General features: G+C 41.4%; 1 protein-coding gene across 1 annotated transcript in view; it reads left to right on the plus strand.

Moving 5' to 3' along the window:
• The window catches only part of LOC141133220 (adhesion G protein-coupled receptor E3-like), a 247,337-nt gene that overhangs the window by 147,371 nt on the left and 87,375 nt on the right, over positions 1 to 12,591 (plus strand). The window contains exon 3 of the mRNA XM_073622459.1: positions 11,569 to 11,630. Within this exon, the coding sequence (XP_073478560.1) occupies positions 11,569 to 11,630 (62 nt within the window). The remainder of the gene's footprint in view (positions 1 to 11,568; positions 11,631 to 12,591) is intronic.

The following is a 12,591-nucleotide window of genomic DNA, read 5'->3' on the forward strand; positions in this document are numbered from 1 at the left end:
CCATTTCTAACATTATAGGGGGTGTGTGGAAATCTTGGACAGGTAACCCTCTTCACTTCATTGAGAGATGAATGCCTAAATAATGGGTATTACTTTGAACAGCCCCTCCTTAGTTACACTATTGGCAGCCCACTGGACAGGTAAGAAGTGTCTGAATACAAAGATATAAATACACACTGTACACATTTGAGGACATTTGGACATTCTGCTATTACCTTTTAAGATAATAATATGATACAATAACTTGAAACAGTACCATTGGAAAGTATACAGGCAGGCCCTTGCACTACATGCTTTGGGGAATTCATCCATATAAATCTGACCAGTAAAGAGGTGGGTATAGTGTGTATGGGTTTGGCAAAGTCAGCAGATAGATGATTGAGGATAGCTAGAGAATTGGGATCAGCTGATTTAGCAGTTGGGGGAGGGAGGGTTACTAAAAATTATTTGGGGACACCACAAAAAAAAAGCCTCTGGCACTCTGCCTGAATTTAAATCAAAAATAACATTTCCAAACATTTTAGGGGGTGTTTGGGGTAAAGCACTACTATAGAGCTGATAAAATACATTGTTAAGTGACTACATGAGGTGAATATAGGGGCAGGAGACACCATGCTGGGGAGGTTATTGAAGGGCAAATATGTATGAAGGATCTTAAATAATAATTACATAAAAATCCAGCATGCATGAGGACAAAGGGGACATTCACAGCATATTACAAGCATGGTAATTAGGGAATGAGGAAAGAAATACAATATATTATCAAACATTAAAGACAATAAAATGTGATATAAAAGGATAAAAATCTTACCTTCATATACTCCTTCTGCAGGACCTGTATGATGGCAGAACAGGTCTCTGGGATAATGATCCCCAGAGCCTGGGGGGAGATGCCTGTCGAGAACTTGAGGTCCTGCAGACTTCTCCCTGTGGCCAAATACTGCAAGGTAGCGACCAACCTCTGCTCCGGAGTGATGGCTTGCCTCATGCAGGTATCCTGCCTGCTGATATAGGGGGTCAGCGAAGCCAACAAACAGTGAAATACGGGGTCCGTCATCCTGATAAAGTTCCTGAAATCATCAGGATTATTCTCACGGATCTCACGGAGCAAAGGCATATGAGAGAACTGGTCACGCTGAAGCAACCAATTCTTGGTCCATGAACTCCTCCCCACCCCGTTCATGGACTGGACTTGTGTCAAGGTCAGGACCCCAACACCAAGCCCCCGCACAGCACGAACTCTACGAGGAGTACGCATACGAAACATAGATAGAAAACGGTCGGCTGCTCAGAACGAAGTAACAGAACGCACTGAAGAACAGCAAGGCCTGTGAAGAGCGACCTGAAAAACAGCAACGAGCAGGCAAGATCACGCAGAAAACTCTGATACGAACTGACTGCACGCACTGAAGAGCAGATACAAACCCACAAGCACAAACTGAATGGCAGAAAACGATCTGAAAGCCACGAGTCTGAAAAAGTGCGAATCGTCTCTCACCAAACTTTTACTAACACGAGATTAGCAAAAGGAGCCCAAAGGGTGCCGCACTTGGTTCTGAACCGGCCTTTTCTAGTCTCGTCGTACGTGGTGTACGTGAACGCGTGGTTGGCGATCGGAAATTCCGACAACTTTGTGCGACCGTGTGTAGGCAAAACAAGTTTGAGCCAACATCCGTCGGAAAAAATCCTAGGATTTTGTTGTCGGAATGTCCGAACAAAGTCCGACCGTGTGTACGCCCTATACGAGTTAATATGGGAAAAACGTGTCTCCTCTTCACTGATGCTTCATCACCAATCCTTGTTTCACTAAAAACCCCAAATTTTAAAAAAACATTGGTAATTGGGACAGAAAGTGAGGTGAAATCTTCTGAAGAATGTCATTTTGTGCAGGGACTGTTCTAAGCACGGGAAACACGCGCCATTTTACAGGCATACTATAGACACCCCCCAGGTACGATATTTAAAGGAATATTTCACTTTTGTTTTTACTTTAAGCATCATTAAAATCACTGCTCTCGAAAAAACTTCCGTTTTTAAAACTTTTTTTTGCATTGATACATGTCCCCAAACCCTTTTTAGGACAATAATTTGCATATTAGCCTTTAAAATTAGCACTTTTGATTTCAAACGTTCGAGTCCCATAGGCTTTAATGGGGTTCTAAAGTTCGCGCAAACTTTCGGTCCATTCGCAGGTTCTGGTGCGGGGGGTGTTTTGCTCATCCCTACTGCCTGGTGGTAACTCAACTTCCCCCAGGCAAACAAAATGGAGTCTTAAGTTCCTTTTCTCCCAGGCATGCTGGGTTCTGTAGTTCCTGCCCCCATATAAGCCTATTGGGCTGTTTGGTATGGGGACTAGATGTCCCAGAATCCCTTTTCTGCTGCTACTGCTCATTGGCTCTCTCCCTCTGCCAGTAGGAACGCAGCCAGAGATAGAGCAGAGCAGCGGATGCCTGTGTGCGTGCGCCGCTCGCATTATATACAGCGTCAGTGAGGAGAAGGAGGGGGGAGGAATCCCCTGCAGGAGCTGACAGGCGCACTTTCCCAGTCTGGAGAGCCTATGTACATTCTGGCGGTGGTCGGCGAGAGTTGTAGGCCTGTGGAGTACCTGCTACAAAGCTACAAGGTTTTTCCTCTTGTAGACAAATTTCACCCCATTAAGAAGAACCTGACGGTCTGTAATTTGCGATTTCACATTTGACTGCAGTAAGAATATGCTTTAAAAGCCTTTGGGTGAGTAACCTAGTGCCACAGAATGGTTTTCCAAGCACACAAATATAGAAAACAGGATTTTTGTACTTGCTGAAAATCCTTTATTTGGAGAATTTAACCCTGGCAACCAAAAAAAGATGTGGGCAAGTCCAGTATAACTGCTCCTACTCCCAGCATGCTTCAGCTATGTAGTTAAGCAAGGAAAAGAGTTTGATAGACTTGATATCCTCCAAGAAAATGATTTTAAGATAAATACAAAAATCCTTTTTCTTTCTTCTTGAGAAACGCAGGAATTTGGAGACTGCTCAATGTCCAAAATATAATCCAGTTGAGGGATGGGAGACAACAAAAAGTACACTAACAGATCTATAAAAAACATAACAGACCTGGGACTATCTGCAGCTCTATAAGCTGCCATTGTATGCGATTTTAGGGCCAAAAGCTGGAATCCCAAGGGTCCTAAGCACCCACCTGGTTATACTTAGAGAATGTTTAAAACAGAAGACCAGGTGGCAGCCTTGCAAATATGGGAAACAGTTGTTTAATGCAAAACATCATAAGAAGTAGAGACTAAGTAGAGTGCACCTTGATGGGTGGAACCCAATCCTCCCCAGGGCCGCTGATAGAAATCATGGGGCCCCGTACAGCCCACCTGATGGGGCCCCCTTCAGCCCCACCCCTGGTCCCGCCCCTGTTCCCTCCTTCAATCCCACCCCTAGCCCCTCCCCAGACCCTGCCTTGAAACAAAAATCCCAATAAGCGAATATTGATTGGTTTGCGCAAAAGTTATACTGTCATGTTGTTTTTTTTTCATTCATTCTCTGCTCAGATTGCCAGTGCCCCCTTGCTGGCCTGGCCCTGTACAACAGGGCCAGTTGTACTGGCTTATCAGCAGCCCTGATCCTCCCTGTAAGCTTGATAATTGTATGTCTGAGCCACCAATAAATAGTGGAACTAGAAACTTGTCCCCTTTACGGGGACCATCAGGATGACCAATGTCAGAAAGTCAGACTTTCTAAATGTGCTGGCTGAAAAGAAACCCGTACAGCACAATCTCCTTCCAGGCAATGAAGGGAGATCTCACTAGAGTTAAACAGAAAGATGAAGAACAATGTCCTGGTTAAGACAAAAATTGATCCCACCATGCACCAATTTTTAACAATGTATAGTAATAAACTTTATAATTGAACTTTATACATTTAGTTGCCCTCAAAGTCCCAATGTGTACATTGAGGGGTACCTTCTTTGTAATGTCCTGGTTAAGATATAAGGCCAAATTAACTTTAGGCAAGAGGAAGTTCTTGTCCTCAGCACCACCTTGTCTGTGTGCAAGAATAGAAAGGATTCTTTACAGAATAAGGCTGACAATTCACAAATTCACTTTGCAGAGGTAATGGCAACAAGGAAAACAACCTTGTGAATGAGTTATAGAGAAAATCGCAACAATATATGTATGTATGTATGTGTATATGTGTGTAATATATATATATATATATATATATATATATATATATATATATATATATATATATATATATATATATATATATATATATATATATAGTAATATTGACATAGTATCATAGCAAAGACATCAAAGCATAGTCTATAGCTTATTATGCCATTTTACAAAGTAACAGTGTATATAGTACTTACATGTTTAGACTCATTGGAGGTTTAATAGATTAATAGATAAAAACAAACAGAAAAGCATGTGCTGGCTGCATAGATCCACACACACGAAAAAAAATTGTCTGTGTGTCCATAAAGCGATCCGCTGAAGCGCATTCACAAGAGACGCCTGATTTTTCCAACAGCGATCAGACAGACATAAGGACATAGAGCCATGTCTGTATATGGACTGTCAAAACCATAGTATTTACCTCAAGTTGAAAGCCTGAGTGTGCTGCTGACATCCCGGTGGCGGCCAGTGAACTGACACAGACCATCAGGGTGTGAGCATTTAAATACCTGATCTGTTTAGACATGAGCCAATAGAGCAAACCATTCCAGCCAGTACAGCTGCATGTAATGCAGCCAATTGCATAGATCAAAGCGTCTCTCTGATGGGGGGGGTGTTGCGCAACCACGCCCATAAGGACACGTCAGCGGCGGGTAAACACTCGGCGGCAAGAATGTGGACACGCTCCTCCTGGCGCAGTGAACAGGGGCGGAGACAGAAGCTAGTCTGTCATAGGCCCATACTGCACAGGTGGAGCTTACCCGCCGGGTGTCTGCGCAAGAGCAGAGCAGCAAGGGCACAGGACTAGAGGCCATCTGGTGGGCAGGGATGTAATAGCAGCCAGCAAGTTTACATGGAGAAGGCGGCTGAACAAAAAAGAAAAACAAAGACAACAGGATATATGCAGTATTATTGCACGAAACATAATATTAGGCATCAAAAGCATATAACAATGGAAACCAAAAATAACTAATATTAAGTTACTGAACAGCATTGTCATGATCTATGTAAAGGAAAAATTATTAAAGTAAAAATAGAAAATTGAAAATATAGTAGAGGCAATGTGCTATTGTAACCAGGAAGAAGAAAGGATCTCATACCATTCCTGGATTTGGTTTCTCATTGTGAATACAATTGTAATTATACATCAACACCCAAATAGAGAGAAAAGACTAATCGACAAACCATCCGACAAGGGTGGCAATATCATGGTCATGGATAATGTCCAGTACATCGAGATGTGTATGAATATACTTTGTAATTCTGAGTGGTACTGACCAATTGAATTTACTCTGGACTTTTACAGCTTTCCCACATTAAATTCCCACACTAAACGTGTGGGAATTTATCAGAACGAGTTATCCCAGAGAAGCTATGTTTTATGCGTTATCAAAATTAGATAAACAAAAAAGATAACCACCTGGCAGACCTATCATTTCCAGCTGCGGCAATCTCACTGAAAACCTCAGCCGAGTGGTAGACAACCATCTAAAACCTCTTGTTGAATGCCAGTCATCCTATGTATGTGATACCATACATTTTTTGCAAACCCTTTGGGATTTGCACATTTCGGATGGTGTCTTACTAGTCACTATAGACGTCGAGTCCCTATATTGCAGTATACCCCATACAAAGGGCCTTGCGATGGTACGTCATGTACTGTCGCAACTTAGTGAATGTAAGCCTGATTACACAGAATTTATTTTGAATTCTTTGGAATTCATATTGTATCGCAATGCCTTTTGCTTTGATGGTTCCCACTACCTCCAGGTACAGGGCGTTGGGATGAGGACATGCTGTGCCCCATTGTACGCCAACCTGTACCTGGGGGAGTGGGAACATTCACTGCTTACCAATGATTCGTTATTCATCTATATGTGCCATGTACTTACATGGCGACGATATATAGATGATGAGTTCCTCATATGGGATGGCTCAGTTGAGCTCCTATATGAGTTTCTAGGTGCTATCAACCACACCGAATTCAACCTTCATTTTAAGATGCCACATAGCACAACAGAGATTACGTTTCTGGATGTGCTTGTGAAAAAACAACCGGATGGTAGCCTTTCAAGTCAGCTGTATTGCAAGACCACAGCAGGGAATTCACTATTACACGTGACTAGTTTCCATCCTAAACCCCTGCTAGCATCTATACCTTACAGTCAGTACCTCAGAGTACATAGAAACTATTCAGTTGACACCACGTTCAAAGATGAGGCTGACAAACTAAGCGAAAGACTCCTCGAAAGAAGGTACTCTAGTCCTGCCTCAAAAAGGCATATAGAAAAATGACAAAGCTGTCCCGTCAGGCTCTACTTGACACACAAAAACCACCCTCTACTGATGATACAACTAGACTACACTATCTCCATTTGTAGCAGATACACCCGCTGTGACATATAGGAGAGCCCCCTCTGTGGGTGATAAGGTGGTCATGAGTGAATACAAATCACATAGAGGGGATACATAATGCTAGGTACCTTTTCTTGTGGAGGGTGCTCACATTGTCAATACATGGACAGACGTAAGGATATATATCTACCAAATGTACATCACTTTCGTCCAAAGCATTACATTAATTGTAAGACTCCTGGCTTGGTATACCTACTCACCTGTGAATGTGGGTGTTACTACGTTGGGAAAACGATCAATATATTTTGGAAAAGAATATACCAGCATATTTTGACTATCCGCAAATGAGATCCGGATGTACCGATCGGCCGACATATGGCCTTGGTACATCCAGAATCAATTCTCCGCATCCATTTTCACTCAAGAGGTGGTGACTTTAATAAATGCCTCCTCCAATGTGAACTAAGGTGGATATTCAATTTACAGGCTCCTTCACCACCTGGATCAAATGAAGCTTTTAATTTTCGATCATTCCTTCCTGGATTTACCTCTGGGGTCTGTGAATTGAATCTCTGAGATTTTTGGTTCTGAAACATACTGAATAAAGCTTTTGAGGTCTTCCTTTCTTTCTTTCTCCTCTTTATTCGATTAGTCTTTTCTCTCTATCTGGGTATTGATGTATAATTACAATTATATTCACAATGAGAAACCAATTCCAGGAATGTTATAAGATCCTTTCTTTTTCCTGGTTACAATAACACATTGCCTCTACTGTAATTTCAATTTTCTATTTTTAATATAATAATTTTTCCTTTACATAGATCATGACAATGCTGTTCAGTAACTTAATATTAGTTATTTTTGGTTTCCATTGTTATATGCTTTTAATGCCTAATATTATGTTTCATGCAATAATGCTGCATATATTCTGTTGTCTTTGTTTTTCTTTTTTGTTCAGCCTTCTTCTCCATGTAAACTTGCTGGCTGCTATTACATCCCTGCCCATCAGATGGCCTTTAGTCCTGTGCCCTTGCCACTCTGCTCTTGCGCAGACACCCAGCGGGTAAGCTCCACCTGTGCAGTATGGACAGACTAGCTTCTGTCTCTGCCCTTGTTCACTGCGCCAGGAGGAGCGTGTCCACGCTCTCGCCGCCGTCTCCATGATGATTGGCGAGTTTTTACCCGCCGGTGACGTCATTACGCCCTTATGGCATGGTTGCGCAGCACCCCCCCATCAGAGAGACGCTTTGATCTCTGCAATCAGCTGCATTACATGCATCTGTACTGGCGGAATGGATTGCTCTATTGGCTCATGTCTAAACAGATCAGTTATTTAAGCGCTCACAAGCGGATGGTCTGTGTCAGTTCACTGGCCACCACCGGGATGTCAGCAGCACACTCAGACTTTCAACTTGAGGTAAATAATATGGTTTTGGCAGTCTATGTACAGACATGGCCCTATGTCTTTACGTCTGTTGTAATCTCTCCTACTCCCCCTACCTTTTCTACAATAAGAGGAAGTCAAATTTAAAATATCCTCCTGTTATATTTTTTTCCCCACAGTGGCATTAATTTGATCGCTGTTGGAAAAATCAGGCGTCTCTTGTGAATGCGGATCGGTTTATGGACACACGGACAATTTTTGTCGTGTGTGTGGACCTATGCAGCCAGTATGTGCTTTTCTGTTTGTTTTTATCTATTAAACCCCCAAAGAATCTAAACATGTAAGTACTATATACCCTGTTACTTTGATGTCTCTGTTTACCCTGATGTCTTTGCTATGATACTATGTCAATATCACTATGTATATACGTATTTGTGTTTCAGACAAAAGAATAATATACCCAACTGTATAAACTCCCCTGAAGAAGGAAAGATACATTTCAATGCAATTTTCCAAAACATGTCGGGATATAAGTAACAGCTACCAATCCTAAACTGAACAAAATTTTAATTGAGGCAGTAATTAGGATTGTTAGATTTGGGTGATACAAACTGTATGTCTAAATTTTACATCAACTCATTGATATATTGTCCTTAAGAGTGAACTGTTTTTTTTTTTAAACATCTATTTTTGTACACTAATAAAGTTGGCACTTTTGTGCCTTTTTACATATATTTACTCTCCATTAGTCTTCTTCTGCCCTATAAAGTCCAAGGGGGTGTCCACCCTATATGCACTTTGTTGCAACTTTCTCTATAACACTATTTAGGATGTTGGCAGGCTAGCACACTCTAATGCCCCGTACACTCGGTCGGATTTTCCGATGGAAAATGTCCGATCGGAGCGTGTTGTCGGAAATTCCGACCATGTGTGGGCTCCATCGGACATTTTCCATCGAATTTTCTGACACACAAAGTTGGAGAGCAGGAGATAAAATTTTCCGACAACAAAATCCGTTGTCGGAAATTCCGATCGCGTGTACACAAATCTGACGGACAAAGTGCCACGCATGCTCAGAATAAATAAAGAGATGAAAGCTATTGGCCACTGCCCCGCTTATAGTCCCGACGTACATGTTTTACGTCACCGCGTTTAGAACGATCGGATTTTCTGACAACTTTGTGTGACCGTGTGTATGCAAGACAAGTTTGAGCCAACATCCGTCGGAAAAAATCCTAGGATTTTGTTGTCGGAATGTCCGAACAAAGTCCGACTGTGTGTACGCCCTATAACTCTAATTCTTATATGCCTACCTCTTCTCCAAACTTGTGAATGAGAGTGAAAGGGAGAATATCACTGATTGGTGCAAAATGTGCTTTTTGAAGCTCTGAGAGAACAAAATTCAAATCCTTCTGATCTCTAGAACTAGACCCAGGTATTTCAAGATATGATGAAGTTACAGTGCTAACTTCTGAAGGATTAGGACGTATCCAAACTGCAAGGTGTAGATGGTAGTGGCTGCACTGGATGCAGTAGAACACCTGGAATTGTTCTGCCACAGTAACTGGGGCTGTGATGCCCTGCTCCAGAATACTCACCAGAGCTGCACAGATATCTTATAATCAATGGGGTGGAGCAGGCAGGTTGGAAGTCATGAACCAGGGAGGAGGCTGGGAGCAAAACCTTAGTTTGTAGCACCTGGAAACCACCTCATGCATGCTAACATCTGAGATACAGGATGCCCAAGTGTCCTCAAAGGTGTCTCCCTTGGAAAATCTAGGGCACACTCTCAAGCTGAAGAGAATTTATCTGAGGGCTTGGGGAACCTGAACATCCACGGTTTGTAAGTCTGGCACTGGGAGCCAGACTTTGCTTTGGAAATTGAGGCCTGAGTCCAGTTTCTTTAACTTATGGAGCAATAGCAAAAGACTGCAACTCCTCTAGTGTTTGTTCTCCATTAAGGACTTGAGAGACTGCACATCAGACAGGGCCTTGACTGCTGAAGGTTCAGAAGCCTTTAAAAGAGAATTTTGGGATTTTAAAATAACAAACAATTATAATCGCCTAGGTGGATGAAGAATTGAGCCGATGCTGAATCTGTCCACCTCAGTGAGAACTGAGTGATCAAACACCACTGATCGCTCAGTTCTCCCCCTCCACTCTGAATGCAGAGAGCCGTGACTGTCACTAGAGCGCTGGGCTGTGGAGGGGGTGGGAGGGGCTGGCCCAGGCTCTCAGTGGATCACTGAGAGGCTGAGCCAGTAGCCAGTCCAGGCATCTTGATGGATTCCAGCCATATGGTTGGGATCTTTCCTGAGCCTGGACCAGCTGAGTGACATCAGCTGCCAGCAGGCTTTAGCCTGCTGTTGTCTGAAAACAGGTCACAGGAGTGCGATCCATAGAAGTATAGCCAAAAAAGCTTTGGCCATACTTCTCCTTGAAGGCTGTGAACAGATCCGATAATGATTTTGCAAGGGTAGGCATGGAAGCACATATTCTCTGCATTCAGAGTCAGCATTTAACTGTGCCATTGGGTCCAAAAAAATTCCTCCATGACTACAGTGAAATCCTCTTGGCATAGAGCTAGCCACACCAGACAGAGCTAATATCAGGCCATCTGCATCCCTCAGCCAAGGGGTTCAATTCAGGCATTAGCAGAACCATTAGTAGGGTGTGAGCTGGAGGCAACCGGTACAGCCGGATCATCCCCCATGTGTCTGGGCAAGACATGTTGCACCAAAAGCAGAAGGCAATATAGTTTAGGGTACAAGGCTAGGTACAAACTTGGTTGCTTGGTAGCAGAAGGGAGAGGCAGCCAAAGCAACAAGGTCACTGTAATCAGGTTGTAGCAGAGATGAGTTTACTGCTGCAACCCTTTGCCTCAATTGTCACTGGTTAAGGGTGCTGTGAGCTTCAAAGATGGCAGGCTACTAGAAATCAGTGAAGTTGACAGTGGGCGAAGCCTGATGGGGAAGCTGAGACACTAGTTCCCTATTATGTCCCTCTTAACCTTGTAATTGATAGCAGGTAGTGGCTGAATTCTACAGCTAAAATCAGACTGTTATTTGGCTATGGATCCAGCCATTGCTTGCTGTCAACCAAATGGGGATATATAAATATATATATATATATATATATATATATATATATATATATATATAATTTTTTTTATTTTTATATATATTGAGTTCCCCACATCTTTATCGCATACTGTATATGTACATACATTTATACCTATAGGTGACTGGTCTTATCGTCGTTGGATAGGTCTGAATGTGAAGAATTTAGCTTCACAAAACTTTATCTACATTGTATGTGCTGTTCTTTTACATTACAAAGAATATATACTATCTGAGAGGCTTCTGGATACCGGAGCTACAATTTTATTTTTATTATTATTATTTTTGTTATTACTAGCTATTCTCCATTTGCATGAAAAGTAAAATCAGTCATAATTAGTGATTTTATACTTTTTGGAACTAAACAATATTCTGAAATATTAGTAGTACTGCAAGAAGAAGGTATATAATAGTATCACTGTGGTGGAAGCATGCTGTACTATTGAAAAAGCAGAACTGTTATTAAAATAATTATTAACTATCATTAATCATGAACTATCCATTATTTCTTTTTGCTTTCTCACAAATAAACTGAGAAGAATGTACATCTAATGCTACCGAAAGAGAGTTCCTGGAGCATTGCGTCAACCAGACTATAATGGTATGTAAATTTCTGCATCTTTTTGTAAATATGCCACAATAAATACAAAATCATCACATTTGATTCTTATTGTAGCGATGTTTCTCTTTTTACTAAAACCTGAAGCTACAATCTCAGAATCCAACTGCAGCACCCCCTGCTGGTAGAAAGAGGACTATGGCTTATCTAGTCATATACAACGGTGCTTTATGATATCAGAATTTTAGTCCACTCAGAAATGTAAACAGGGTAATGAAGCATAATATTTACCTAGTCTAATACGTTTTTAAAACCACTGTTCTACAACAAAGTAAAAAAAAAAAAAAATGAATTTGTTCTCAGTCGAGAAAAAATTCTTGACCTCAGCAATGGAAGCAGATTAGTTCTGTTGATAGTTAAAAAAACTGATACGTTTTGCCAAATACAGGTGGAGATGCCATTTGTAGTCAGAAACTAGAGCATCAAGAACCAAGAGCAATACATCCCAACATCTGACTATAGTCAACGTTTGACTGTTTCTGCTCTGGTGACAAAATCTTTTCTTTGGCTATCCACTTGAGTTCCAATAGTGAAAATTATATTTGACAGCTCCTTTTTCTGATTTATGATGAGAAAAATATGTAATATATAGAAGCTTACCAGTCATTTGATGTGGCAGGTGCAAAAGATTTATTTTTTTTCAGACGTTTTTCCTTTTCACCTGGTAATTTTGCAAAAAAAAGAAGAAAAACACTCTTGCTGACTATGACAACAACACTGCATTAATGTACTGTATCTATTGAGGACTGGAGCAGTGTTGTCACCCGAGGCTGACAATATTGTATGTGATTTCCATTTGGTGCCGAGGACATTATTGGATTTTTCTGTACTTGCAGAACACGTACTTAGCCTGAAAAAAGAAACTAAAGCATCCATCACATTTAAGAAATGTTAAGCTACAATATACATTTCTGTTCTTGAGTAGATATACTCTAGAAACATT

This window comes from Aquarana catesbeiana, linkage group LG03, assembly GCF_042186555.1.
Source record: "Aquarana catesbeiana isolate 2022-GZ linkage group LG03, ASM4218655v1, whole genome shotgun sequence".
Lineage (NCBI taxonomy): Eukaryota > Metazoa > Chordata > Amphibia > Anura > Ranidae > Aquarana > Aquarana catesbeiana.